The 26,024-nt window shown below is 43.1% G+C and overlaps 1 protein-coding gene across 1 annotated transcript in view; it reads right to left on the reverse strand.

Moving 5' to 3' along the window:
- Positions 1–22,598, reverse strand: part of LOC109479346 (zinc finger CCCH domain-containing protein 3-like) — an 89,053-nt gene extending 66,455 nt beyond the window's left edge. Inside the window, exons 1-8 of the mRNA XM_019781297.1 lie at positions 22,505–22,598; positions 19,486–20,857; positions 17,632–17,774; positions 10,584–10,668; positions 6,982–7,133; positions 3,421–3,522; positions 1,930–2,089; positions 794–964 (exon numbers count right to left, since the gene is read on the reverse strand). Coding sequence (XP_019636856.1) covers positions 794–964; positions 1,930–2,089; positions 3,421–3,522; positions 6,982–7,133; positions 10,584–10,668; positions 17,632–17,774; positions 19,486–20,857; positions 22,505–22,556 — 2,237 coding nt within the window. The 5' untranslated portion in view covers positions 22,557–22,598. The remainder of the gene's footprint in view (positions 1–793; positions 965–1,929; positions 2,090–3,420; positions 3,523–6,981; positions 7,134–10,583; positions 10,669–17,631; positions 17,775–19,485; positions 20,858–22,504) is intronic.
- Between the last annotated feature and the right edge of the window lie 3,426 nt (positions 22,599–26,024).

Raw genomic sequence — 26,024 nt, forward strand, 5'->3', positions numbered from 1 at the left:
CAGATTCCCGGGAAATTGATACAAATGGAAAGCAGGGAGGAGAAATCCTATAATTTACACCGGAGTAAGCGCGAGTGTCATTTGGGAGCGTGTCTGCAGGCAAGCGTGTCCCGTGTACTTAAGCCGACGGCCCGCCCATGAATCAAAGTCTCCCGACCGGCAGCAATTAAAAATGGTGGCTCATTTGGAGGGAAATCAAAGAGTGAACAAGGTTTGGCCCTGGGACGGTACTTCATCACTGACAACTCTGCCTCATCAGTATGGGAGGGCTTTATGGACACTTTTACAGCCGACACACAACTTTAGACAAACACAAGTTATGTCAATTTACAAGTACAAGTAATTAAAAACAGTGCCATATCAGGCCATTATAACAGGTATAAGTAAAAACAGTACTGTAACAATATCAGATCATTCACAAGTACAAGTAAAAAGACTAAATGTTGGGCTGTAGAGAGAATGTTATGCCTCACAGTTCGACCACTTGGAGGAGTTTATGGGCTAGTTTTACAGCCAACACAACTTTCCATGAACACAAGTTTGGATCGGTGCGGTGGGGGGGGGGCTCCCATGACACTTGGGGACAGATTGGAAGGAGCTCGTTTGGCTCGGTGGGTGAATGAAGGGAGTCGGGTGTGCAGTTGGCAGGTATTCCATCTAGTTTTTACCAGAGCCTGAGGTGTTCACTAAGGAATTCCCTGTGTCTTAAGTATATGATGAAGTCCCTGAGGAATATTCCTTTGTTTTCTAATGTTTGTAGCGTTAATACAAAATCGTAACCATGACAACCCACCTTGTGCAGACGGCGACCTTGTCGGGGTCGTGGATGTATGGGCAGTCGTTGCCACGGTTACAGCGGCCGAAGCGGTTGTAGAACATGCAGAACTGGCGCGCGGCCGCCTGGCGGTTGGTTTTCCTGTACCGGGCCGTCTGGCTGGTCAGGATGCTCCTCTGTACCGCACGGCTGGGCAGGGCGGAGGGCAAGGGTCAAAGTCATGGGTACAAAGGTCAAGGTCATTAGGACAAGAGCCATGGATAAGAGCTTCAAGGTCGTGTAACAAAAAATCAAGGGCATTGCAACAAGGTCAAGGGAATGAAGGTCAAGGTCAAAGATACAACTATCAAGGACATAAGAACAAGGGTCAAGGTCATAAGATAAAGCCATAATATGGGTGTCTTTTTTGTTTCCTTATAATGTTGTTAGAGGTAGATTTTTTAGACTGAAGGCTGCATGAGAGTTTTGAAACTGCACAAAGTCAGCAGAAGTGTGCCCTTGGCATTTTTTGTCCTTCTGTGACCTTTACAACAATTCTGTGGCATCAAATGTAATTCCAGCAGTTTTTACCACCTATAATGGAGTTTCAACTCTTTCTACAACCTGAAATCAAATTCCACGACTTTTCGTGGCCTCTGACAGAACGACAACAGTTTTGTTTCCTGTAATAAAATCTCATGGCTTTCCGCACCCTCAAATGGAACTCCTTTTGTCTTCTCACCCTTTAACTCAATTCTGTGGCTTTCCAGCCCCAGGAAAGGTGACAGGGAGCTGTGTACTGTGTTTTTTAATGTCAATTTTGTGATTTAATACTTCAGAGTGAACCTGTGATGTGTCGTGTTGTAGTGACTCTGTGAATTGCAAAAGCAGAAAACATGCTCAACATTTCTTCTCTGTTTCTACTCCTACTTTTTACTCTTTCAGGAACACAACGAGCAGCTTATTTATACAAAATGCAGTACAACCAGAGTAATCATGCAAACAATGCAGTCAGCTTTGAATTACAAACATTATAATCTAACTAAAATCTTATATTTCTATCCATAAGGTCTTTAGATAATGAGCTACATTGTATTGGCAACTTCAGTTCTATTTAACTTATCTAGACTTTTGTCCATCCCTTGTTTGAACCGTCCACCTCTCGTTTCTCTCACCTGGCCAGCTCCTGGACTTTGTTGGTCGCCGAAGACCGCACAAGTTTTCCCGGCGCCGTGCGGATGTACGGGACGCCTCGGATCACCACCCTGGACACCCCCCTGGGCTGCGGTGGTTCCTCCCGGGCACGTGTCCCCGCGGCCTCATTGGTGGAACCCCCTGGAGAGCCAAACAATCATCAAACTTTGCCCAACAAATCACCCCCAACAAACCGTGTACAGAAAGCAATTAAGCCCCGGCCGGTGTTCGATAACCCGGCCCTCCCGCGCTGGACCAATATTCACGGCCGCCTCCGATAGACTTTGAAGCCCTCAATGTGCTTAATGGTTTTTCCATGTCGAGAACCCCGCAAGTCTTCCCGCTAAACCTCACAAATCTTCTCACTGAGAACCACAGGAGACACCAGCAAACCAGGATGGACACACTTCAAACACTCGCCTTCAGGCAGCCCAACTTTCACAACATCATAACTAGTTTACTGCAGATTCTGGACCGAAGGCTGGTCACAAGTTGCATGATAAAGATGAACAATGAAGAACAACATAGCTGGTCTAACTGCAGACTCTAAATTCTAACTTGTTAAGTTTGACTTTAGTTTTTTGGTTAAAACAAAAAGATGCTAAATGCAGACTCTAAATTGAATTTCTAACTTGTTGGGTTTGACTTTTATTTGTTGGTTCTCGGATGTTTAAAAAAAGATCATGCTTTGAAAATCAAGTCTGAGAGGAAAATAACTAAGTTAGTACTTTGGTGCCCACACTTTCTAGGAAAGAACAAAATTAGTCTGATACAAGTTTTCTTCCCAGCCCTCTGCATCACCTTGCACACTTGCAATATTTTCATCTTGAAATTATTGTAAATATCTAAATTCGTTGAACCAAAGTGATATTATATCAATCTTTAGATTCCGACATGATTGTAATTTGTATCACCTTACTATTAATTAATAATTAATGTTGTAAACAAACATCAGAATTCAGCCCTGTATGTCAAGGCTGCGAGATATGTTGTTGTTGACACAAATATAAATAAAAAAAATAATAAAAAAATAAATAAATTTCTGAGAACCCAGTAAGTAAACAGGTGTGTCCTAATCACAAGCCAGGTTTGGTTACTTAGGCCACACCAATTTAATTTCTTGGTTAACGGATTCGCCGCTTCATTTTTTTCAGACTTGCAAATAAAAATAAAAATCCAGAATCAACTGCAAAATGCTCATATTTTGCCCTGAACAGTTGAAAACAGACCTTTTCTTCCTAGTTGTTACAGTTATTCCATCTTTCAATGCAATAGTATCATTAAAAGTTCAAAATTCATTGTTTAAATTTTGAACCAGCCTGGTGTGTTGACTTCATGGCTCCTATCGTACCATTTTGGGCCATAATACGATGCCTAGGCCTGTTTTTATTTTTATTTTTTTTTCGCCCGCTCGCTCCATTATTTTTCTAGAAAAATCCGTTAACCAAGAAATTAAATTGGTGTGGCCTTACCTGCATTTTCCTTGACTCGAGTCAGAGTCTTGCCGCTAGAGTCTAGGAGGAACTTTTCTCCGCGGATGTTCACCTTCACTACTTTCTGTCCGACTGGTTTGTCTGTAGGGACAGGAGGAAGGGAAATATGGTGATGATTTTGAATTAATAGCGGATTTTAATGATACGCATACCACTTTTTTTTATCTTAAGGGCATCCAATGCGATTTCAGGGTGGCAGACCAAAAGATATGACCAGCAAATCTGTCTGACATTGACATTTAATGACATTTCTTTGCACATTTTTGTCATCATTTTGTAGTTAAGCTGGTGTGTTACGCCGAAGGGTATTTATACCCGCTATACAGATACAGATACTTGAAGTGTTTGAAATAGCCCCAAAACAAGCTACAAGATGAGTCCCTTTATTTTCTGGCACCACAAATAGGTAGAACCAGCCTACAATATGAAACAAGCAGCCGTTTTCCAAATGTAATAGCCTTCCATGTGGTTTGATGAATAAAGTATGCAGGATGCAGGTTCCTATATCAGGCACATGACAATTGTCAGTGTCAGGGTTAGTAAGGTAGGTGGACATCACGTGATGGATACCTGAGCACCTGGATTGGATCATTTCGTAGTTGAGAATCAAACAGTCCTAATAGCTTCCAGTGTGTTTAAGAAATATTGGTTGTGTTTTTTTCCCTTTCTTTTTTGCCCCTTTTTTTTAAACCTTTACTCAACCTTCCGAATCAGTCTTCTAAGGTAGTCATTCTGCATCAAAGTTGGGTACCAAATTTGTATCGTTTGAGATTAGGTGGAATGGTAAAGGTTAAACAGGGGGCTCAAAATACAATATATTTCTGTTTTTTCACATTGTGATTAAAAAAACTGTACCTACTACAGTATTTTGGCTAACCACATGTACATGTCACTGTGGCTCCCTTTTTTGCTAGCAATCTGGAATACATGTGTACTTGTTTTGTTAGCTTCACTGACACTGTTTTTTTCCTGCAATCTCAAATCCATTTTTGCAAATTGCAGAATCAATGTGTATTTCATAGTATAACACCTGGTATCATTGTTTGAGCTTAACCACGGTGACTGTTTCATTTTTCCAGCGATATTTTTCTGTACACTATGCAGGTCGCAGGTTTGTTTCCATCCCTGCTTTATTTTTCCTGCAGTCTGAATTTTTTTAATTGTCATCTGAGGCCACACCAATTTAATTTCTTGGTTAACGGATTTTTGTAGAAAAATAATATATGCCTATACATGTATAGGCATCCTATTATGGCCCAAAATGGTACGATAGGAGCCATGAAGTCAACACACCAGGCTGGTTCAAAATTTACGGTAAACAATGAATTTTGAACTTTTAATGATACCATTGCATTGAAAGATGGAATAACTGTAACAACTAGGATGAAAAGGACTGTTTTCAACTGTTTAGGGCAAAATATGAGCATTTTGCAGTTGATTCTGAATTTTTATTTTTATTTGCAAATCAGAAAAAAATGAAGCGGAGAATCCGTTAACCAAGAAATTAAATTGGTGTGGCCTGAGGTACATTTCAGTCTGCAGGTGTGTCTCCCTCCCTAACCTGTGATAAATCCCTTCTGGCGTTTGAGTGTCGGCGGCAGGCGGGGATGTGGACAAGCGATGATGGATCCAGCACGACCTTTTCCCCGTAGTTCAAGTATGAATATTTCACACTCGGTTAGCGCCCGCAAATCAATCCCTCAAAAACATCAATTATTTATCCCCGATCCCGGTAAATTTTGCATCGGCCCTTCGTCGTGAATCACGCTGCTGAAGATGGATGGGTTTATGGCAGCCGTGCAGCTGGGGGGGGGGGGTGTTAGGGCTGGGAAACAAAGTTGTGTTTCCTGTTTCTCAACCAAAGTGCCCAAGTCCCATTGATCCCAATGTTCTTAAAAAAATCTAAGTGTATCTGAAACTTCTGTTGTCATTTTGTTGTTTTAGCTGATGGACATGCGGGGAGGGGCGTTAGGCCTAGGAAAAAAAAAAGTTGTGTTTCCTGTTTCCCAAACGAAGTACCCAAGTCCTTTGATCCGGACATGTTTTTTAAAAAAATCTAACTGCGTCCAAAACTTCTGTTGTCCCTCCTCTCTTGTTGCGGGCTGTTTTAGCTGATGGACATGCAGGGAGGGGCGTTAAGCCAAGAAAAAAATAGTTGTGTTTCCTGTTTCCCGATCGACTCTAGAAAAAAACTACCAACCCTAGCCTTTTTTTTGTGTGTGGACCCCTGCATGAAAGGGACATTTCAAGCTGATCGACAATTTCTAGATTCATGCTCTGACACCTGAGTGATGAAATGTTGTATGATCAGTTTTACCAATATTGACATTGAAAATAAAAATGTCCTCGTGCAAGTTTTACTTTGTTAAACTGTACTGCATAAGTTGGATCACTAGAGATTGCCAAAGTCTAACAACATAAAAAAAAAAGAAGACAAAAAAGGTAATCCTTCAGACCCGAATTTTTCCAGGAATGAAACAGGAAACACAACATTTTTTTCTTAGGCCTGAGGTAACTGGGCACTGCTGAGTAGGTTCTGCCCCATGTAACAACATTGAACAGCATGCAGAGGTGGCAGAACTCGATAACCGGGAGTGATTGGACAGACTGATCTAGATCTACCTGGATCTGCTGAATCCCACAGATCACACTCGATCTGCTCACAGCCAAACACAATCCCAAAACTGATCTGGGGACCCAGGAACATGATCTCTTCTGATCTCTGACCCGAATCCTGCATCAGTGTCGCGTTTAGAGCAAATTGTCAGTTGTCTGCTCTGGCAATTCCACAAATCCACTCATGACCAGCCCAGAGTGCACGGCTGAGGTGGTCTGACGGTCTGGTACAGTCTTTATGCCAGCCAATGTCAGATGGATACATGCAAGAAACATAGGCTCAAACAAACAAACAAAAACATCTCAGTCTTCCTACCTCACCCGGCCCAGATCCCAACTTAACGGTCAGCCATTAAAATTCTAAACCTAATCTATTTATACCAAACTAAACTAAATCTGAGGCAGTTCGACAGTCTGATACAGTCTTTATGCCAGGCAGCGTCAGACAGATACATGCACACAAATAAACAAAAAACAGAGGCTCACACCTCACTGCACTCAACTTCCACCTCAATTACGGGCCATCTAAATTCTAAAGCAAGCCTATTTATATCAAATATCAAGTATCAAATGATTGAAATTAATGAAAGCTTGAACGAATAGTTTATCAAGTATCCTTCAATCTTCATTTAGATGCATGATGAAACTGTCAGGTCTGGTTAGGAGAGGCATAGACTGTTGGTGTCAGGCAAAAAAGTAAAACAGTAAAACAAAGAAATAAATTTAAAAGCCTAGGGTGTTTCTGCATGTACCAGACTGAGCATTATTTTCCTAGATTAGCTGGACGGAGGTGAAGCATTGACTACAGATTCCAACTTACCAAGCAACCAACCGACTGTCCATCCATCCATTCTGTCTGTCTGTCGTCCATCCATCCATCCACACAAACAAACAAACAAACAAACAAATAAACAGAATGCTTACCAGTGAGAGTTTTCTGCGCAGTGCGGCTGGTGAGTGGTGATGCCCGTGTGAGCCGACTGCTGCTGAGTTTGTACACGACTCCTCCCTTCACCAGCAGTTTTCCTGATGCTGTCTTTACGTAATAACGCGCTGTCCGAGGGTCTGGCCTCGCGCTACGGACACAAAACACACAACATCAACAACCGGATTTCAAAACCCAAGCAAAGCATACATGTAACCTACATAACTGTTACACTGTTTTAAAAAAAGTTAACAACAAGACGATAAACCGGACAGTGTGTGTGTGTATGTACCTGACCCCACAACACATGAGTTACAAAGCTGATGAGACACAGAACGCATTAGTATAAAGTAGAGTAGATTCATTCCTCAAGATAACTGACATCTATCAAACCACAGTCATCTCTCAGTAAGACATCTGGAGCCACATAGTTCCCGTTTCGAACTTTTATTCATCCTGTCACAAGACACAAGTCAAACTTTCCAACTACATACATGTATGTACAGTTTTGACAAGTTGACTTTGCTTCCAATCACATGAGGTGGAAAACATAGATCAGTTTGGTTTGTATAATGCGATGCTTTGTCCAATTTTCTTTTTCACTTAAGACAAGCTGGCAGAATTAAGGCTGCTACCAAAGACTGAACCAAATTAAGACCTAAATTTTCTTTAAAATGGATGTGGAGTGCTTGTCTAAACTGGAACACAGGTTTGTGATATTCAGCAATATCCACTCCCCCTGCTACAGGGGACAATACAGCTGCTATAAACACATTCATCATCCATGATTATAAACCAATTAAGAACTAAACGAGCGCTGGACCAATTTTCTTACGTCAGTTAAAGGCAATACAGGAAACAGAACAGGGTAAAACTGAAGAGTCGATACAGAAGGACAGGACTTTATTACTGTTTGTGATAAATGCCAAGATTATAAATCTATGAAGTGTTTCTGAGTTCCTTTAACTTTTCACAGTGACTTTATTATTCTCCTGTGGATCAAATACAGTGATTTATAGGAAAACTTGTTGGAAAGGTAAAAAGTTGGACAAAACAAAGAAATGCAACAAGCAAAAGGAAAGTGGAATGGAAACAAAGGTGGGACAAAACAACAGATATGTCGATGAAGGTTAGACATCCAGGTAATGAGATACACTTGTGTGTAAGAAAACAGCTACTCAAGCAACTGGATAATTTTGAAAACTGTCAGATGTTTCAAGTTGTATCCACTACTTTTTGTCAGTGAATAAGGAAATCTGTAGTTGAACAGGTAGTTATTTAATCTAGCCTAACACACCAGCTTCGCGGGCACATGGCGTGGCAGCAGCGGCTACATTACACTGAATGACTTGTTACACCTAACCCTTGAACATCTAACTTATTTAAAGCTATCTAGTGACAATGAAACTACTGTACATTTTGTACTTGGTGACAGCGAGTTCCACTCTGCCATAGTTCTAGGAAAGAATGAATTCTTGAACACCTCAATCCTTGGTTGATAACTCTGGTACTTGAGGCCATGGCTATTTCTTGTTCTTTTCTGAGCTGGTATTAGGTAGTAATCTCTAACCCCCATCCTATCTCCCCCATCCCTCCTGCAGCCTGCTGTAACCCGGGGCTCTAGCAAGCTCAAAATGTTTTTCTATCAGCCCAGGTTCATGACCAGACTTAAGGGAGGGGAGTGCTCGCAATCTAAGGGAGTCTGGTGACAAGTTTTGGATTTCCAAGCCTTTAAAAATTCCACATTTTGAGAGGCACATCATTGGGATGAGAGTGCTTATTGTTGGTCCTTTCCATGTTTTCACATTTTCACCCAACAATTTTGTCCATCAAAGTTGACAGATTCATTGGTTTAAAAATTTTTCTGTCACACATCACATCATTCCTGCATGTGACTGTGCTGGCTAAAGCCGTGCTGTAACCCTAACCCCAGCGCCTCCCCGGCTACCCTCTCTCAGCGGTGACTTTACAGCCGGGGAGAAAGACGGTCTAATTGGGGCCAATCGTCGCGGCTGATATTGACAGCAGAGCTACAGCCCTCCCAGCGCTTGTCAAACCCATTCCGCCCGGTTTATGGCGCCAATTAATGCAGCATCCATCGGGACTTAGGGCTACTGTTAACGGATAAAAGAGACGTGAAAATAGATCTCGGGAATCAATGGGCAGGTTTACTGGTCCCAGCTCCGCTGTAGAACTGTGCACAGCCCAGGGTTACAAATCACTACAACACACTGATACAACTGCTCTTACAACCGTGTACAACTCAGGGTTACAAATCACTACAACCATGTAGGATCCAGGGTTACAAATCACTACAACACACTGATACAACCGTGTACAACCCAGGGTTACAAATCACTACAACCGTGTACAACCCAGGGTTACAAATCACTACAACCATGTACAACCTGGGGTTACAAATCACTACAACACACCAATACAACCGTGTACAACCCAGGGTTACAAATCACTACAACTGATACAACCTCTCTTACAACCATGTACAACCCAGGGTTACAAATCACAACAACAAAGCAATGCATTCTCTCAAAACACAATGTTGGACAGGTACAACCTAGTAGGGTAACAGATCATAACAAACCACTACATCCTCTACCAACACTTACAACCAAATTGTACAACTTAGACTTAAAAATCACTACATAAACATCCTTGTTCAACAATTTATTTACAGAGATGTCTGCTTCTGAACCATTATCAATAGCAGCAGACTGAGAATCGTCTCTGATGTAAACTTTATGAACTAATTTAGCTTCTCCCTCCTGATCAATTCTCCTAATTGGGATTTTATTACCTTGAATGGACATGATTGCTGTCCTTTATTTCTTTGTAGTGGCAATAAAAAAGGGCTGTTCGAATATTAGGGACGTAATACCGACAGTATAGTCAAACCGTTAAAGATGTTTTGTTACAGCACTAAAATAAAGAATGGTTTGGAAACATTTGTAGTACATAGAACATTTAAACACTGCACCTGGTAGAATTAGCTGGAGTGAATATTGGAAGGATACAGGTTAACTGAGCTCTGTGTGTGTCCAGTGTCTGGCAATGGGCCAAGAGAAGACAGTAGAGTAGAAAACAGAAGACAGACAGAATAAAGTCAGAAACAGCAGACAGAAGTCAGTTTATTATCCCTTTGTAAGTGGGAATAATTTGTGTTAGAAGGGAGGTGTGAAGAAATTAATATGTAAATTAATAGTGTCCTGTTGCCATTTTTATTTCCCAACTAATTAACATGTAAAACAGCCATGAATCTCTGTCTAACGAACCTGTGCATAACGAGGCTTGGACAGATCTCCATTGGTGAGGACAATGTATACTACACTAGTCTTCCTGGAGATATAAAAGTTAAACCACACGCACACAAGCACACACACACACACACACACGCACACACACACGCAAACAAACACACACACACACATACACACATGCACACACACACACGCACGCACACACACGCACATACACACATGCACACACAGGCACACACACAGACACACACACGCGCGCATACGCATACGCACACACTCACTCACACACACACTCACTCACACACACGCGTGCTGGGTGGACTCACCGTTTTGAACTGGTGCCAGCACCTGATGTGGAGGACTTGATGATCTTATATCGACTGACACGGCGGCCAAGCCCAGGTGTGGAGACTGTGGACAAAAACACAGACAACAGTCTGGTTACTTCAATGCAGTAGTAATCATGTCAGTCTGGAAATACACGTGTGGGTAAAGTGTAACATAGAAAATACTGGGAGCTCAGCTGATATCATTTCAGAAGTACAAAATGCATACCGGTATGTATCATTGTCACACACACACACAAATCAAAGACACACACACACATCTGTATGACCCTCACAGCCAAGTGAACTTTCATATTAATATTCACTGTGCATGAATTGGGCTCTTGTATACATTTAGTATTTATGCAAAATTGCTGCTCATTTAATGATATCAAATAACCCAATTTTATGTCATTTGGCCCACATGGTTTTGCTGTTTTCCACTACAGAACTTATCTTTTTGTGCAGATATCATACCTCAAATATAATAAATCAGTTCCAAAAGAAGCTTGGTCTGAAATTTACAGAGTTCCACTGACAAATGTGAAACAGTTTAAAAACATATCATGTTGTTAGGGTGTTGCAGTGTATAGTACAAACATGATGTAGTTCTGTCCCATTTGGCCTGTACAGTGCTGTAGTGTATAGTACATGGTGTAGTTCTGTCCCATTTGGCCTGTACAGTGTCGTAGTGTATAGTACATGGTGTAGTTTTGTCCCATTTGGCATGTACAGTGTCGTAGTGTATAGTACATGGTGTATATATGTGTAGTTCTGTCCCATTTGGCCTGTACACAGCACATTTGTCACACCACATCAACAGCTCATTCAGGGGTGCAAATTGTTTAAGGCTTTATGACCCAGAAAATGAACAGGTCAGCCATGAAGAGTCCCCAGACTCCCCGTCATTACTGCAGCAGGCCCAGCAGGTGTGGTCTCACGAGGACACCTAGCAGGAGTTATGTGAGCTGCAGGCTCACCTGTGACTCAGGTGAACCAAGGTAACAAACTCCAGGAGGATTTAAAACCTCAACACAATGCAAGGTAACTACATACACATAGAAATGTACTTTTCAATATCTTACGGAATGTTTTTGTAACAACCTTTTTAAGTGCCTAATTAGCAATTATTAATTGCACTGCACCAAACTCTAAATTCAGCCACTAGTAGAAGCTGGAAGAAGAAAGTATTAGAGAAAGTATTTCAAAATTGCAGAACAAACTGATAACGTGACGTTATCTCCTACACTGATGGTAACATGATTTTCCTCTCAAGGTGTAGGAAAAGGCTTGGAAATCCTAAATTTGCTCACGCCTCCCTTACATTGCGAGCACTAAACACCCCCCAGTCCGATCATGATGAACCTGGGCTGACGAAATAAAAATTTCAAGCGGGCTACAGCCCTGGCGGGGACCACAAATCCCCCCGCCGACAGTTTCCCTCTCCCCCAGCACCCGTCATGGCGGCCGGAACCTCCAGGGCGGATGTTTGCGCCTTATAAGCCCGGACTCTGCTCCGGGTGGTTGCGGGGAAACGTTCAGACAATTCGTTGCCGGGAGCAACAGCTGGTTACCACGGTGATTAACGTTTGGAAATATTGCAGCGACAGCCAAACTAAACTGTTTCTTTGGCGGCCCACTCGTATATTCAACCCTGCTGCTTGTCCCATAAATACAAGATCATTACAAAGGGGTGAGAAAAAAGGTTTCCAAAATCGCCTCAGTGCCATTATTTAGTCACTGGTATATAGTAAATATATACATTATGTATATATTAACACAAAACAATAAAGTCACAACAGAGATACATGTATGACTAAAAATGTTTCCAAACTTTACAATAAGTTTGCAAACCTTTTCTTCTAAGCACACTTTGTGGGAATCCCAGCACAAATGTCATGAACATCTGAACTCCTAACTATCACCATTTGTCATCCTGAATTTGACTGTTGCCTGGGAATGACATGATCATGTCAGACAGTTCTGTGGTCTGCAGCCTCCGGCTCACATCAGCCCTAAGTGGTTAGGACTCGTCAGTTTAGCCCACAGGTCCCAGGGAACACACAAGACAAGAAATCAGATATTTCAAACCACAAGGAAGAATCTAGGGTTTTTGTGAATTTATTGGCACAACCAAAGCAAAGAGAACTGATGGTCTGATGTACAAGTAGTACAAGGCCTAGGACAAGGACAGGTTGGGGATCCATGAACCTACACATGTAAGTTCTTGTGACAAGTCCCAGTACCTATGTGGGTGGAACTTCTGTCAATCTGTGGTTAGAAAATCTCCTACTGCCTTCCTGCCACTCTAAAATATCTAAGGACACACAAGCAAATTCACACACAAGCATAAACACGCCAAAAAACAACTCCTCACTACCCAGACGTACGACAGACAATCAGAGCAAAGATCAGTCCGGAAATTTCACCATTTCCTCCCCAGGCTGGACCCAAACATCGAGCAATCCTGTCGTAACTTCTGTGTTATCTGTGTGACAAATTAACCCCCCTGCCGCGAGCTGGCAGCGTTACACGCCGGTTCTGTCCCTAAAGTTAGTCCGTACGAGCTGCATAAGGTCCTAACCGGTTCCAGCCGGCATAAACCATGTTCCAGCTCTCATCTCCCAGACATGCCGGGCGTTCTGAACATGCTCAGGTTCACTTCAGGTCAAGTTCAGATCAGGTCAGTGTCTGGTGACACAGACTCCAGTTATACTTAGTAGTAAGTTACACCATTGGTATAAATCTTGAAGTCAGCTATCTAGGTGCACCAGTGTACCTTTTTTGCAAAAATGAATTTCGAGCCTTATATGTCATACAGTAAATGGTAAGACTCTCAGTTTTTCTGAATGGACGTTAAACTTATAACTCCCACATGCAGAATGTTGGATGACAGGAAGAGAATAATATCTCCTTTGAAAACTTTTTTGAAAACTTGGCGAACTTGCATTGGTTCACAAAGTCTCTGGTATTCAGGTTCACATTTTTCTGTTTTCAGCCTTTAGCTTCCTGATAAGTTTGTGATATGAAATGTCTGAGAAGCTAGGCTACAACTTTGAGTGGCCTTGCTAGCCTGGTTAGCAGGAGTGTAGGAGACACCTGTAGGTGGCCATCACACCAAGGATAGGACAGGACCGGTCCATCGCGTGGGAGGGGGGACAGGACTGATCCATCGCGTGGGAGGGGGGACAGGGCCGATCCATCCTGTCTGCCATGTAGGTTTATTTCTGTCCGGCAGGCTGCACCAGTATGTGGACCTGTGCCAATGGCCGACCTTGCCCTCCTTCTGCTACTTAACACAACAGGCTTCTTAAAGCTAGTCTACGTAAGACAAGAGACTGCTTATAGTTATACTTATACCACTGACTGAGTCAGACTTAATTTAATGTCGGGCCCCAGACAAGTTGAGAATGAGAGTTCTTAAAAGTTAGGCTCCTTAAACACCATATATTATTTCTGAAGAAGATTATTGTATCAATCACTCACTCACTCACTGCTCGGCTTAGCGTCCGTTGTTCCCCGTCATGCAAGGGTTGGACGTCGTGGGGTGTCGTTTGGGTCTAATAGCTGCTCTCCAGCTGCTTCTGTCTAGCGGGTTGGCCTTCTGCAGTTTCAAGTTTTTGACATCTTCCCTAATACTGTCTATCCATCTCTTTTTCGGACGACCCCGCGGGTTTCGTCCCTCTACGGGCATTGTCATGACTGCTGTTGATTGCTGTTATTCCTGTACAGGTATCTGTAACAGTGTAAGCATCCTCTAAGCTACCCTTTCTATGAAGTCTTCACACTTCCACACATGCCAAAGTTTTAGCCACTAATCCATCAATTTGGCTCTATGATAATATGGGCGTGCTTGGCAAAGACAATTTTGCTATAGCGTCCATTTTCTCTATCCATATACATTGTTTTCATGCTAAATTGTACCAACAGTACAAAGAACTTTGCTACAGCAGCTATGGGTATATCACTGACATAAAACCAACTTTGGTCAATCTGGCCATCCTAAAACTACAGAAGAGTACAGCAGATACATCAGTATGCTGTAGAAGTAGTCAGTGGTTGACACAGTATCAGTCCCTGCTATATGTGGAACATACATGTACTATACACGTACATGTGACAAGTGTGAAACGTGTTCATGTACATCACATCCATGTGTAAGGAAGACAGATATATATATACAGTTTGGTTACTCTGGGCCATTGCCAATTCTAAAACCAGTGTCATTTTTTCTCTCTTTCGATACTTCAGATACTGTAAATCCTCAATCATTTCACGGAACTTTTATGTTCACTGTTTGACTGTCATTTCTGTACCATGAACTTACTGTTACCGTTAACAAATAGTTCGGGGCTTCCTTTTTTCTGCACATGTCGCCACCGTGAACATATAGTTCCATGAACACCTCCATTTTTCTCAGACCGTGAACTTTTGCTACCCTGAACTTAAAATGAATTACAGTATCTGTAGAATACACCAGAAGAATCTATACATGTGACAATTGTGGAACAAGTATATGTATACTGCAGACATGTGTAAGTATGACAGATATACAGCTAATTAGTTACTCTGAAGCCACATGAAGTTATGTTTTTTCTCTGTAAAATACATCAGAAGATGTGCCAATTGTGGAACAAGTACATATATACTGCAGACATGTGTAACTGTAAGCATGAGAGATCTACATGTAAAGCTTGCCCACGCTGGTCCATGGCCAATTTTGAAGCCAGTGTCATGAACCTTTTTCTCTCCTTACTTCAGACATCTGTAAAATAGACCAGAAGAATCTACACATGTTCTAATTGTACAAGTACATGTATACTGCAGACATGTGTAAGTATGACAGATATACAGCTTGCTCTCTCTGGCCCTTGGCCAATTTTGAGGCCACATGAAGTTAAGCTTTTTCTCTGTGCAGTCGATACTTCAACTATCTGTAAAATACACCAGAAGAATCTATACATCATTACATGTGACAACTGAACAACTACATATATACTGCAGACAAATGTAAGTATGACAGATATACAACTTGCTCCCTCTGGCCCATGGCCAGTACTAAAGTCACGTAAAGGTTCTCCCGAGTGCCCAGTTTTACGTAGCGGGTAGTTTTATAGGTTGGACAAGTTTATCCAGCAGCAGAAACAGTCGGCGGGGATTTCTGCGCGTCACGCGAGGGCGGGAGGGGCGGCTATTCCCGGCGGCCGATCTATCAGCCGTGGCGTCAGGGGGGGTCAGGTTACCATGCAGGGGGGTATCAGGTTACCAGGCAGGTGTCGGGCGGTGTCACATGTCTGACCCCCTGTCAGCCCCCCCCCTTGGCCGAGTGAAAATAGCAGAGCCCTGATGCCTGACATTCTGTGTGTGCTTGTTGGGATGTGGGGGGTTAGTAAGGGTGCCGGCACCATGGCAGGGTACTCTCACACTTTACGTGACAAGAAACAACGAAAGAAAAAAGGAGGAAACTTTATGCAAAACCTGACCAAACCTGCCAGCAGCCGAAACTGTTGATGCTTTTAAGTCAAAGCTGGACAGTCACTAGAAGGGGATGGAGTACAAGTTGTACAACCCTACCGGTAACACAAACTCTCACTATAAACTATGGACACAGCTACTAATCTCCAAGCAGATCATACGGTGGCAAGGCAGTATCCATTGGCCAGAGGAGTGTCCATTAGCCACCGAAGATCTGCCTGCAGTCGAAACGTCAAAGGCTATTAACACCTAGTTGTTGCCTACTCAGAATGTGTTTGCCAAGTAGTTTATTGCCCTAACCACCGGGCAAGGCTATTGTCCTCCTTGTGGGGCTGCATGGTTGGCCGTTACAGGAAGTCTGTCTATGGGTCACAACACCAACTGTTATACATGTATTGGGCAGTTTAAACAATGGATCCGGAGGAGAAGGTTCACCTTGTGTTTTGTAATGTCTGGCATGGGGTTTTAAATTTTAACCATAAGTATCCATTTCCATGTTTCAGAAAGCATCACAGTGCCAGCATACAGAATTGTATCTGATTCAGTTAGGGGGGGAACTCCCACTGAGATGTGCGCGGGTGACTGAATTTGTCCCAGATTCAAGCTATAAACCGCTTGTAAAAACCTTAGCGTGGCCATTTTTTCAATTGCTGTTAATAGGGGCACAAGGAGGGGCAGCAACACCATTTTTGAAAGGAAGTGCTCCTCCCTGTGCGAGTGCAGGCAGATCTTCGGTGGCTAATGGACACTCCTCTGGCCAATGGATACTGCCTTGCCACCGTATGATCTGCTTGGAGATTAACAGCTACATGTATATAGTTAGCTATAAGTATAAGAAGTGGGTTTTGTAGGCAAAACCTCTTTATACGAACATTATGTATGTATATATATGTATGTAAGTCTCCAATGTCAGTCAAAGTTATTATCAAGACTGAGGTTCCTTTCTCTGTTTCTCTCAGAAGGTCATCCAACTGAACATGAGATGGCTCTCTTTATACATGAAGAGGGAAGTGAGAGGCTCTATTTTGAGCCCCGCCCACCAGTCCTGAGGTAACCTGACACCTGTAACTTATGTAACCTGACACCTCACACACGTGTACCAGACACAGTCCTGACAGGGGGGGGTAGTCGCTCAGCAACAGGATGGACTCAGGGTACAGACATTTCACTACAACCAGAGCAGCTTTGTTCTTAACACGTGTAGTAAATTATATACTCCAATTATCAAAGGAATCCACCCTTCCAGTAAAATCTCCTAACAAAATTAGATATTGACAGCTCATCACTTCTCATTTCTTACATGCCTGCACATGTATGTTTGTAACTAATTGTAATGATTGTTAAACTTAAAACACTTAAACCATTCCAGTAGTTACCAAAGGAAAGAACTCACACTGTCACTCTTACTAAATTGAACTGCCAATCATGCACCAATTTTGCTGTAACTTTTCCATCATGCACCACACTCACAACCACGCAGCCTATCCCATCAGCCATATCCACCTATCCACCATGCACCACACCTATCCCACCATGCACCACACCTATCCCATCCTGCAGCAGCCACACCCACCTGTTCCGGGGATGACGTAGCGGCCGCCCCTCCTGGTGCCTGTAACCCGACCCTGCTCCGCCATGACACCAGCGGAACTTGACCTTGTCCATCTCAGCTGTTCCTGGCTGGGGAACTTTGCTGTCCCCGTGTCCTCAGATGACCTGAGGCGGAGGCAGGAGGAGAAATGAAGTGAGGAAAGAAGTGATAATGACTGATGAAACAGGTGTCTGTAGATGTGAGTCTGTCCTGGTCACTACATAGACAGTGACTGTAACATTCCTCTGTTTGTATTGTTTTCCCACATGGCTAATATACCAGTCACAGGACCTGTGTTAGTCTGGACATGAAGAAACTTGAAACGTCAGTTTTCAAAATCTATCCAGTTCTTGAGTAACTGTTTTCTTGTCACACAGCTAACCAGTTAGTACCTGCATGCACCCCCCCCCACATATATACCACCAGTAACGCTATATACAGTCTGTGTAGTGTTAGTGCGACCTCGGATGACCCCGACGTTCCAGTGCCCGGCTGTGATGGACAGGCCCAGCTGATGATGATGATTTATGTAGGTCATTACTGAAACCCGACCCTCCTGACCTTGACCCAGAAATAGATCCCGTGGGAAGAACCAGAAACTCCCAGCATGCCCCACACGCAAGGTGAGAGGTCATGGGCAGAGGCCAGATCTATTCATATATAGGAAAAAGAAATGAAGCAGTGTCCAGTCCTGACATGTCTGTACTATGTAGTATGTGTGACATTATGTGTTTTGGAATCCAGTAAGACTAGTAGTTGCTTTTGCAGTCACTTTTGCAACTAATGGATATCCCAATAAAGTATCAAGTATCATAACTGATGATAGACTTGACTGACATGTACGTGTGGAAGAGCTGTCTGCTGAAGCTGTCAATCAAAGTCTGTCACCATGACAACCTCTCCTGCTGCTTTTAGAAACTACTGTGGATCTTAAAATGTTTGTGGTGGGTTTATTTTCCTGGTGATCATCATGACTTCATATTGCAAAATGCTGCTGCAAATGTGTGTGCTGTATCTCTGCTGTCCTACAGGACTGTTTCTACCATATAAAACTCCTTTCCTCCTTTCCCCATACCACTAAATTATGTCCCTGTGAAAATAAATAAATTTATAGTACATGTAGTGTAGCGTACATGTAGTGTACAACTTTGTGTTGGTACTTTACATGAGGTGTTTACTGTAACAATGTGCAAACTTAGCTTTCCAATCATTTTCCCGTTTCTTGTTTGCTGATTCTGTCAGGCAAAATCTAACATATACCTGACATGACTACCACAAGTTTGTACCCTTGGAATCTGTAGATGGACTAGAAGTGCCACCTAGCAGACATCATCCAAACTGCAACCATGTTGTATATGCAAGAGAAAGGTCAGAAACACCTCATTTTGAAGGCCACGTTTCATAAATCACACTTGCTTCAGCAAAAGGCATACATATACATATACATATACATATACATAATACATATACATACAGCAGTATTACTAGTAACCAGCATTGAAATTAGACAGGTAATTTGAATAACTTGAATCCCAGTAACCATATTAGAGTACAGAAGCAGCATGTTAGTGTGTGGTGTAACAGACGCGAAATGTACGCCAACATGGCACAAATGACATCATGACATAAGCCTACATCCCCTAGTGTTGTTCTATTGAGTGTAGTAACCATTATTGAAACTGAGATAATTTGAATCCTAGTGACCATATTAGAGTACAGAAGCAGCATGTTAGAGTGTGAAATGTATAATCAATAATGTACATCATACATGTACTCCAACATGGGACAAACAACATTACAAGGGAAATCCATGATCCCTGGTTTTATCCTACTGACCTGCCTGAGTCCGGCTTGACCAGTCTGTACCTGCTGACCACTCCTCCTGCCGCCTTCCTGCCGCCGCGCCGCGTGCCCGCCGAGTGGGATCGCTTCGCTCGCAGCTTGTACTTCCCGACGGCCACCAGCCCCGCGGGAGACTTCTTACTCAGACCCGGGGACGTCTTAGACACAACACTTCCTCTCCCGGCGGAAGGGTGACGTCTTAGCTTGTGTTTACTTGTGAGAACTTTAGGAGACGGAGTTTTCCCCCTCACACCTCCCCGGTGTGTTCCTGTCCTGTTTGTTCCTGCTGGTCCGACTTTACTCAGTCTGTACCGACTGGACGTCACCCCAGATGTCCCCGCCATGTCGGCAGCACTACTGTGGGCATGGGGAGGGTCTGAGTCGGGAACAGTCTTCCTAAACTTGTACCGACTGGACTGAACCCTACCGGTGGGGGGTTGGGCAACAGCTGACATCCTCGGGGTGGAAGTTTTACTTGGAGAAAGCTGTGCCGAAGAGGAGGGAACCTTCTTCAGTGAGTACTTTGTAGAAACGATACAGTCAGCCTGTGACTTAACACTAACAGATGTAGCTGTGAGCACAGGACGGGCTGCAGGCTTCACTACTGATGCTGCAGGTTTCTGTACATTTGGGTTAGCCGGGGGGACTGCAGTTCTCAGGGCTGTGTTAGGGGGCGCTGCAGTTCTTTTTGCCACCCCAGAGGCAACGGTGGTTGTAGCAGCAGGAGTCCATCTATACTGAGAGCTGCCTTGTTGTGAAGCTGCCGTAGTTACTGTAACTTTACCTGTGGGGACTGCAGTTCTCAGGGTTTTGTTAGGAGGTGCTGCTGTTGTCTGTACCACCCCAGAGGCAGCAGTAGAGGTTGTCCATCTGTACTGAGACTGAGAGCTGCCTTGTTGTGAAGCTGCAGTAGTTACTGTAACTTTAGAACTGGGTCTGCTCACGGGGATAACTTTGGAGGTGGGGCGACCTGAGCTGCACCCTGTGGTCGCCGTGGTTACAGTCATGTGACCAGACACGGGTGCTGTCTGCTTGACCAGTTTGTACGCGGAGGCTGTGCATATGGTTTTTGTGTTGCTGACAGACGTCGTTTTCACCAGTTTGGGTACGGAGGGTGTTACTGTTGTTTTTCCGCTGCTGACTGTGGATGTTTTCACCAGTTTGTGGGTGGAACCAGAAGAGGACAGGTGAGTGCTGGAGGCAGGTGCAGACAGGTGAGTACTGCTCCCAGATGCGCTCCAGGTGTACCTGTGCCTGGCCTGTCCCTGCGGGGCGACAGGTGCACAGGTGTGCTGTCTCCACCTGCCCCGCCCCTGTACCCGCCCTCCCTCCTGGGCAGACAGCTGCTTGTGGGTACTGATCAGATCTGAGGAAGAAAAACAACGTAACAAATTCAGATATCATCAACTGATGATGGCTGTCCATTATACATGTGGTTAGTAGTTCAATCAATTAGAAAATAGCAATTATACTGGCTGCGTATCCATGAAATAATGTCTTTGCATTTATATTTTGCATTTTTACATTTTCAGGCAGGTGGGTGGGGCTTTGGGATTGGTCTGTCACCAAAGAATGCTTCTGAAACTCACTCAAGATTACCAGGTTGAAGCTCTGCAAACTTCTCTAACATCCAAGTCTTTTGGTATGAAAGTCAAAGTTTGCAGTCTGCCAGTATAAGCTTTACAATCGCCAGGAGGACAGTTTCTCCAAATATAATACCTAGAGCAATGTAGGCACAAGTTTTTTTCTGTCAATGACTTCGACAATCCAAAAGCACCATCTAGCACATGTCACCAGAACTGCATGCCCAGCTCCGGCCATGTCACAGACGTGTGAAAAGCTGTTTCCTGTCGGATTTTCCACTGACAAAATATGGAGAGTGATTACCATATATGGAGTGTGGGTACCATATATGGGAGACCCTGAGATCACCTATCCTGTGTAACACCCCGGCACCAGACATTACTGCATCCCTGCTACTTTTCCAGTCAAACAGAGACTTTTGTTTTACACCCTGGTGATGGACTTCCACTCAGACAATGCCTGTAGTAATGTCTGTGTAATGAACAAATCTTTGATTTTCCTTATTCTCTAAGGTCACCTCTAAAACAAGGCTAGAATTAGAACTTAGAAGTCCACTTCAGGGCTGTGTGGATAAGACCATCTTTTCTCCCTAAGTCAGTGTCATAAGTTGACAGTAAGGACTGACTAAATTCAGGAGTCGTACATTGAAAAGACTCTTAACGTTTGAGCGGGACTGCATTTCTGCATCAGTCTGACAGGGGGTGTTACTAGCACATGTAACACACCAGAGTGAAGTTTTCACCACAAGAGGTCAAACAGCTAGTGTGTTTGTTGAGTTGTCCATTCACACAGCTTTTGTAACTAGCCTTTAAAATGGTTATTAATTATAAAAAAATTGGGCAAAAGTAAAGCAATACCGGGTGACCTCTTGTAGACTATATGCTTATAGTAAGCTATACAGGGAACAAATTGGCTGTCTATTTAAAATAAATATTAACACGTCCATAATGATGCTATTTACTAATCAGTTTACTTGCTAACACCTGGTCGCCGAGATTCATATGATAATTACTATGACGTCAATGAAAAGCCTCTATTTCAAAACAAAAACATGTCATGACATGTGCACACAAAATGTAAACAAAAATCTTTAACCACGCGGTCTCAGCAGGCCGAATTTTTGACAAACACAAGCACAAAACGCCGTCCCAGCCGCCTTAACCCACCCAACATGCCACACCGGCGGCTACCTGGTACAGAAACCCCGCCTGACTTCTAACGTCGCGCTCCGACCTTCTGCTGACGCCTCAGTTTCGCTTTTTGTTGACACCGCAAAATCTTCCGGCCGGGACGAAGCTAGCGGATTTCGGCCAACTTTCTCAACAATACCGCAACCCCAGCTCACGAAAATCACACGGAATGCTCTACATACTGTGTTCTGTTCGCCAGAATTGTTAAAAAGCGGTAAAACAGCAGAAAAAGGACTTACTGGACAAACATTTGATCTGCTTTTCTAAAACTTCCCTCTCTCGGTCCGCCATGATGGAATTTCCCTTCTGGTGACGTCACTTCCGGGTATTCTGGCGCGTACCACTTAAACAGGGGGTGGATTATTATGTCACACAATGTTCATCATAACTAAGGGATATCAACCTTAGAAATACTAGAAAATACTTTTCTTTCATTACTTTATATCTGATCTATCATTATTTTGGCAAGTGCAGCTATATTTGAGGTAAGATTTCGACAAACACCCCCGTAATTAAGATGGTACCTGCAGGAATTTGCATGATGAGGAGGCAGATGTAGGTGATGTGAGGATGTTGGGAGGTCCGCACATCCCCCTGTTGGCACGGTAACTGCCTCCCGGCCCGGTGCTGAGGTGATGAGGACTTGTGCAGTCGCCATGGCGGCAGTGGTTTCTGATGGTTTGACTATGCAGGAATGCAGGTAACGTACGACTGCCCTGTCGACTGCTCATTTCATGGCCTATTGTACATCTGATGGTCTCACTGTCGTCTTGTGTTTAACGGCGGCGGCGGCCACATTTTATACGTTTCCAGTTGATCTGCCAGAGTTTAAAAACGTTTCGGCAGAATCTGTGTGTAACGTTGTGGCACTGGTGGTCGATTGGGAGGAAAACGGGGAGATTGTTATGAAGGAGAAATGTCGATACGTAGCCTCCAGCGGGGATATTGGGAATCAATACATGAAATCTGCAGGTTGGGGAGGTTGGCAGGTCGCCAAGTCTGCACTGATTGTTCTACTGTTATTCTTACCTTCGCCAGAAGGTCATGTTTTTGTAGCATTTGTGTGTGTGTGTATGTATGTGTTTGTATGTATGACTGTGTGTATAGGTATTTGACTGTGTATGTGGTTTAGCATGATAACTCAAGAAGCTTTAGATGGATTGCCATGAAACTTTGTGGGCTAAGGTCCTGTTGAGACCTAGAAATGATTACATTTTAGGCTCCCTGGCAGCTTGTTGTGGTACTGCAGCAGAACTTCTGGTTTTAAACTTGGAATAAAGGCAATGCTGAGGGTCACAAATTTTTTCCACAGTACAAGGCTGTGAGTTTCTCACTGTTACTGTGTTGTAGCAGGTATTTATAATATAGACTGTCAGACGTCTGACACTGGCCAGATATCATGCCATATTCCCACAGGTGGGGGTCTGCAGGGGGTTGGTGGTATCACTGATGGATATTCTGCACATTTGGAGGTCATTTCAGGGCACAAGGGTGTGTATGGGGTTAACCAAGAAGAGTAGACCCATGAATTAATCTTCTTCCTTGCTTTATGAAACTGATTCCTTTGTCATGATGAATTTTAACCATCAAAAATTAAATTACAACAATGTATATATGCAACATAAGCTAGTGTACCTTACAAGTTGCTAAGCACATAAATATGTGTGCGCACTCACGAAATGAAAGAATACATATGTGCACATGTCCATTTTTGAGTGCACAAAAGTGTATATTTTGCACCCAGTATTTCCAGTCTGACTGTCTTGAGAAGTCCTGGAGTCTATATATAATCTATAAATAGTATAATCAGGTTGTCTGCCTGTAGCATTATGCAAATCTGCAGTTATTACTTATAATTGCCTTAACTCAATCATAGTACATACACCAGTCCTCTGCTGGGGAGTCCAGAGGGACTAGAGTTGGGCTGTTAACAGATTTTGCAGGTATTTGTTTAATGTCAAGACTTTTGATCCAACACATGTACAAGCAATGGTTCTCACCTAGGTCATCACTTGTTTTGGTATGTTTTTTTTACCTGGGTATTGTAATATATTCATACCTGTCAAGGTTTTTTTTACCTGTGCATTGATATAAAAAAAAATTACACCTGTTAGAGTGAGACAAATGATTAATGTAGAAATAAGTGAAGACAAAGTTTGATATGCATATCAATCTATACTTCATACTTCTAAACCTATATAGGCCTGCTTTTCTGACAATTCCAACTTGTCTCTGACGAAAGATAGTGGATGCTACTTGAAACATTTGACTGCTTCCAAAATCATATCCAGTTGCTTGAGTAACTATTTTTTGTAGTATCTTATTCCCTGGATTGCTTCCCAAATCATATCCAGTTGCTTGAGTAACTGTTTTTTTGTTGTATCTTATTCCGTGGATGTCTAACCTTCACTGATGCTTGATGTTGCTCTAATGCTATTCCAAGTCAGAGCAGCCGAAGCCCCCCCCCCCCACTGATAGAGCCTTTATTGTTCCGCTGTAATAAACCCGTCAGGCAGAGCGAGGATCGACGACTCGTGAAGCGCGTCTGACACGGGAAGACAAACGACGTGATTTATCCAGCGGAACGTTCCCGCTCCGAACGACGGCCCATGAATCTCAATATTCGGCACAACAGGCAGCAAATTGTCTGCTGCTTTCAGTCATGTCAAACCGACAGAAGGACAGGAGGAGAAATGGCAGGAAGAAGATGTCAGACCGACTGGTTTGTCAAACAGTTTTGATCAATAAACTGTCGCTGTTCTGCACACTTAGCTCTGTTATTGATACCTCCTATTGCCTTGTGGTATGGTTGAATTTACATGATGCAAATTTTAATACAAAGTGTAATTTAGGGAAAACACAAATTTGTACACAAAAGATATGAAACCTACGAAGCAATTACAAGGAGCGTATATAGGCTGCAGCCTCCTTGGCAATTATAAGAAGGTCAAAATTGAAATATTACTGGGCCCTAAATTAAATTTGATGGATTTAAAAGAAAGCAACATAAAAACAGAGTCTTGGAAGGAATAATAGAATCAGATTCGGGTTTCCCCCAGGCCTGTAGCACTATTCTCATCCTGACCTAATTCCCAAACCAGCTTAATGAGTTAGTGTGGCCTAACCTGGTAGTAATGATGATACAGTACCGTTCGCGTTATAGTTACCCTAACGGCCGTTACTTTTCCGTTTTTTTCCCGTTAGTTTTCCGTTATTAACTGGTTACTTTTCCGAAAGTTTTCCGTTACTTTTCCGAAAGTAACGCGTTTCTTTTTCGTCAGACTTCTCCATTCATATGCAGGCGCGGTAACATCACAGGAATCGTGGGAGGAGTACTAATTTACCTCATGCGGGGCGGGAAATTACCGATACACACCGCTGGAACAGCGGAAGGAACGTTGATCTAGCCCGCATTTTACTATATAACAGTAACGTTTAAAACGTTTAACGATCACCGGCGCATCAATTAGATCGACATTTTCTTTTGTCACTGTTGCCCAGGCAAGCGTTTCTATAGTTTGTCAAGTTTATTTTGCTGTTTTTCTCTGTTTGTTTACTTATTTTACCACCGAATATGCAATCCTAGATGATCTGAAGTTATAAATGCCCCGGTCCGCCGTACATAATAGGCGGCGGGCCCGGCGTGAGGTAACGTTAGGGATGTGCAAAACATCGCGAATAATTCCTATAACACTCGAAAAAAGGCAGCATATTTACACGTGCCCACCAACATTTTTATGGCTAATTATTGACCAGTTT

This window comes from Branchiostoma belcheri, unplaced genomic scaffold, assembly GCF_001625305.1.
Source record: "Branchiostoma belcheri isolate BF01 breed outbred unplaced genomic scaffold, Haploidv18h27 scaffold48, whole genome shotgun sequence".
NCBI lineage: Eukaryota > Metazoa > Chordata > Leptocardii > Amphioxiformes > Branchiostomatidae > Branchiostoma > Branchiostoma belcheri.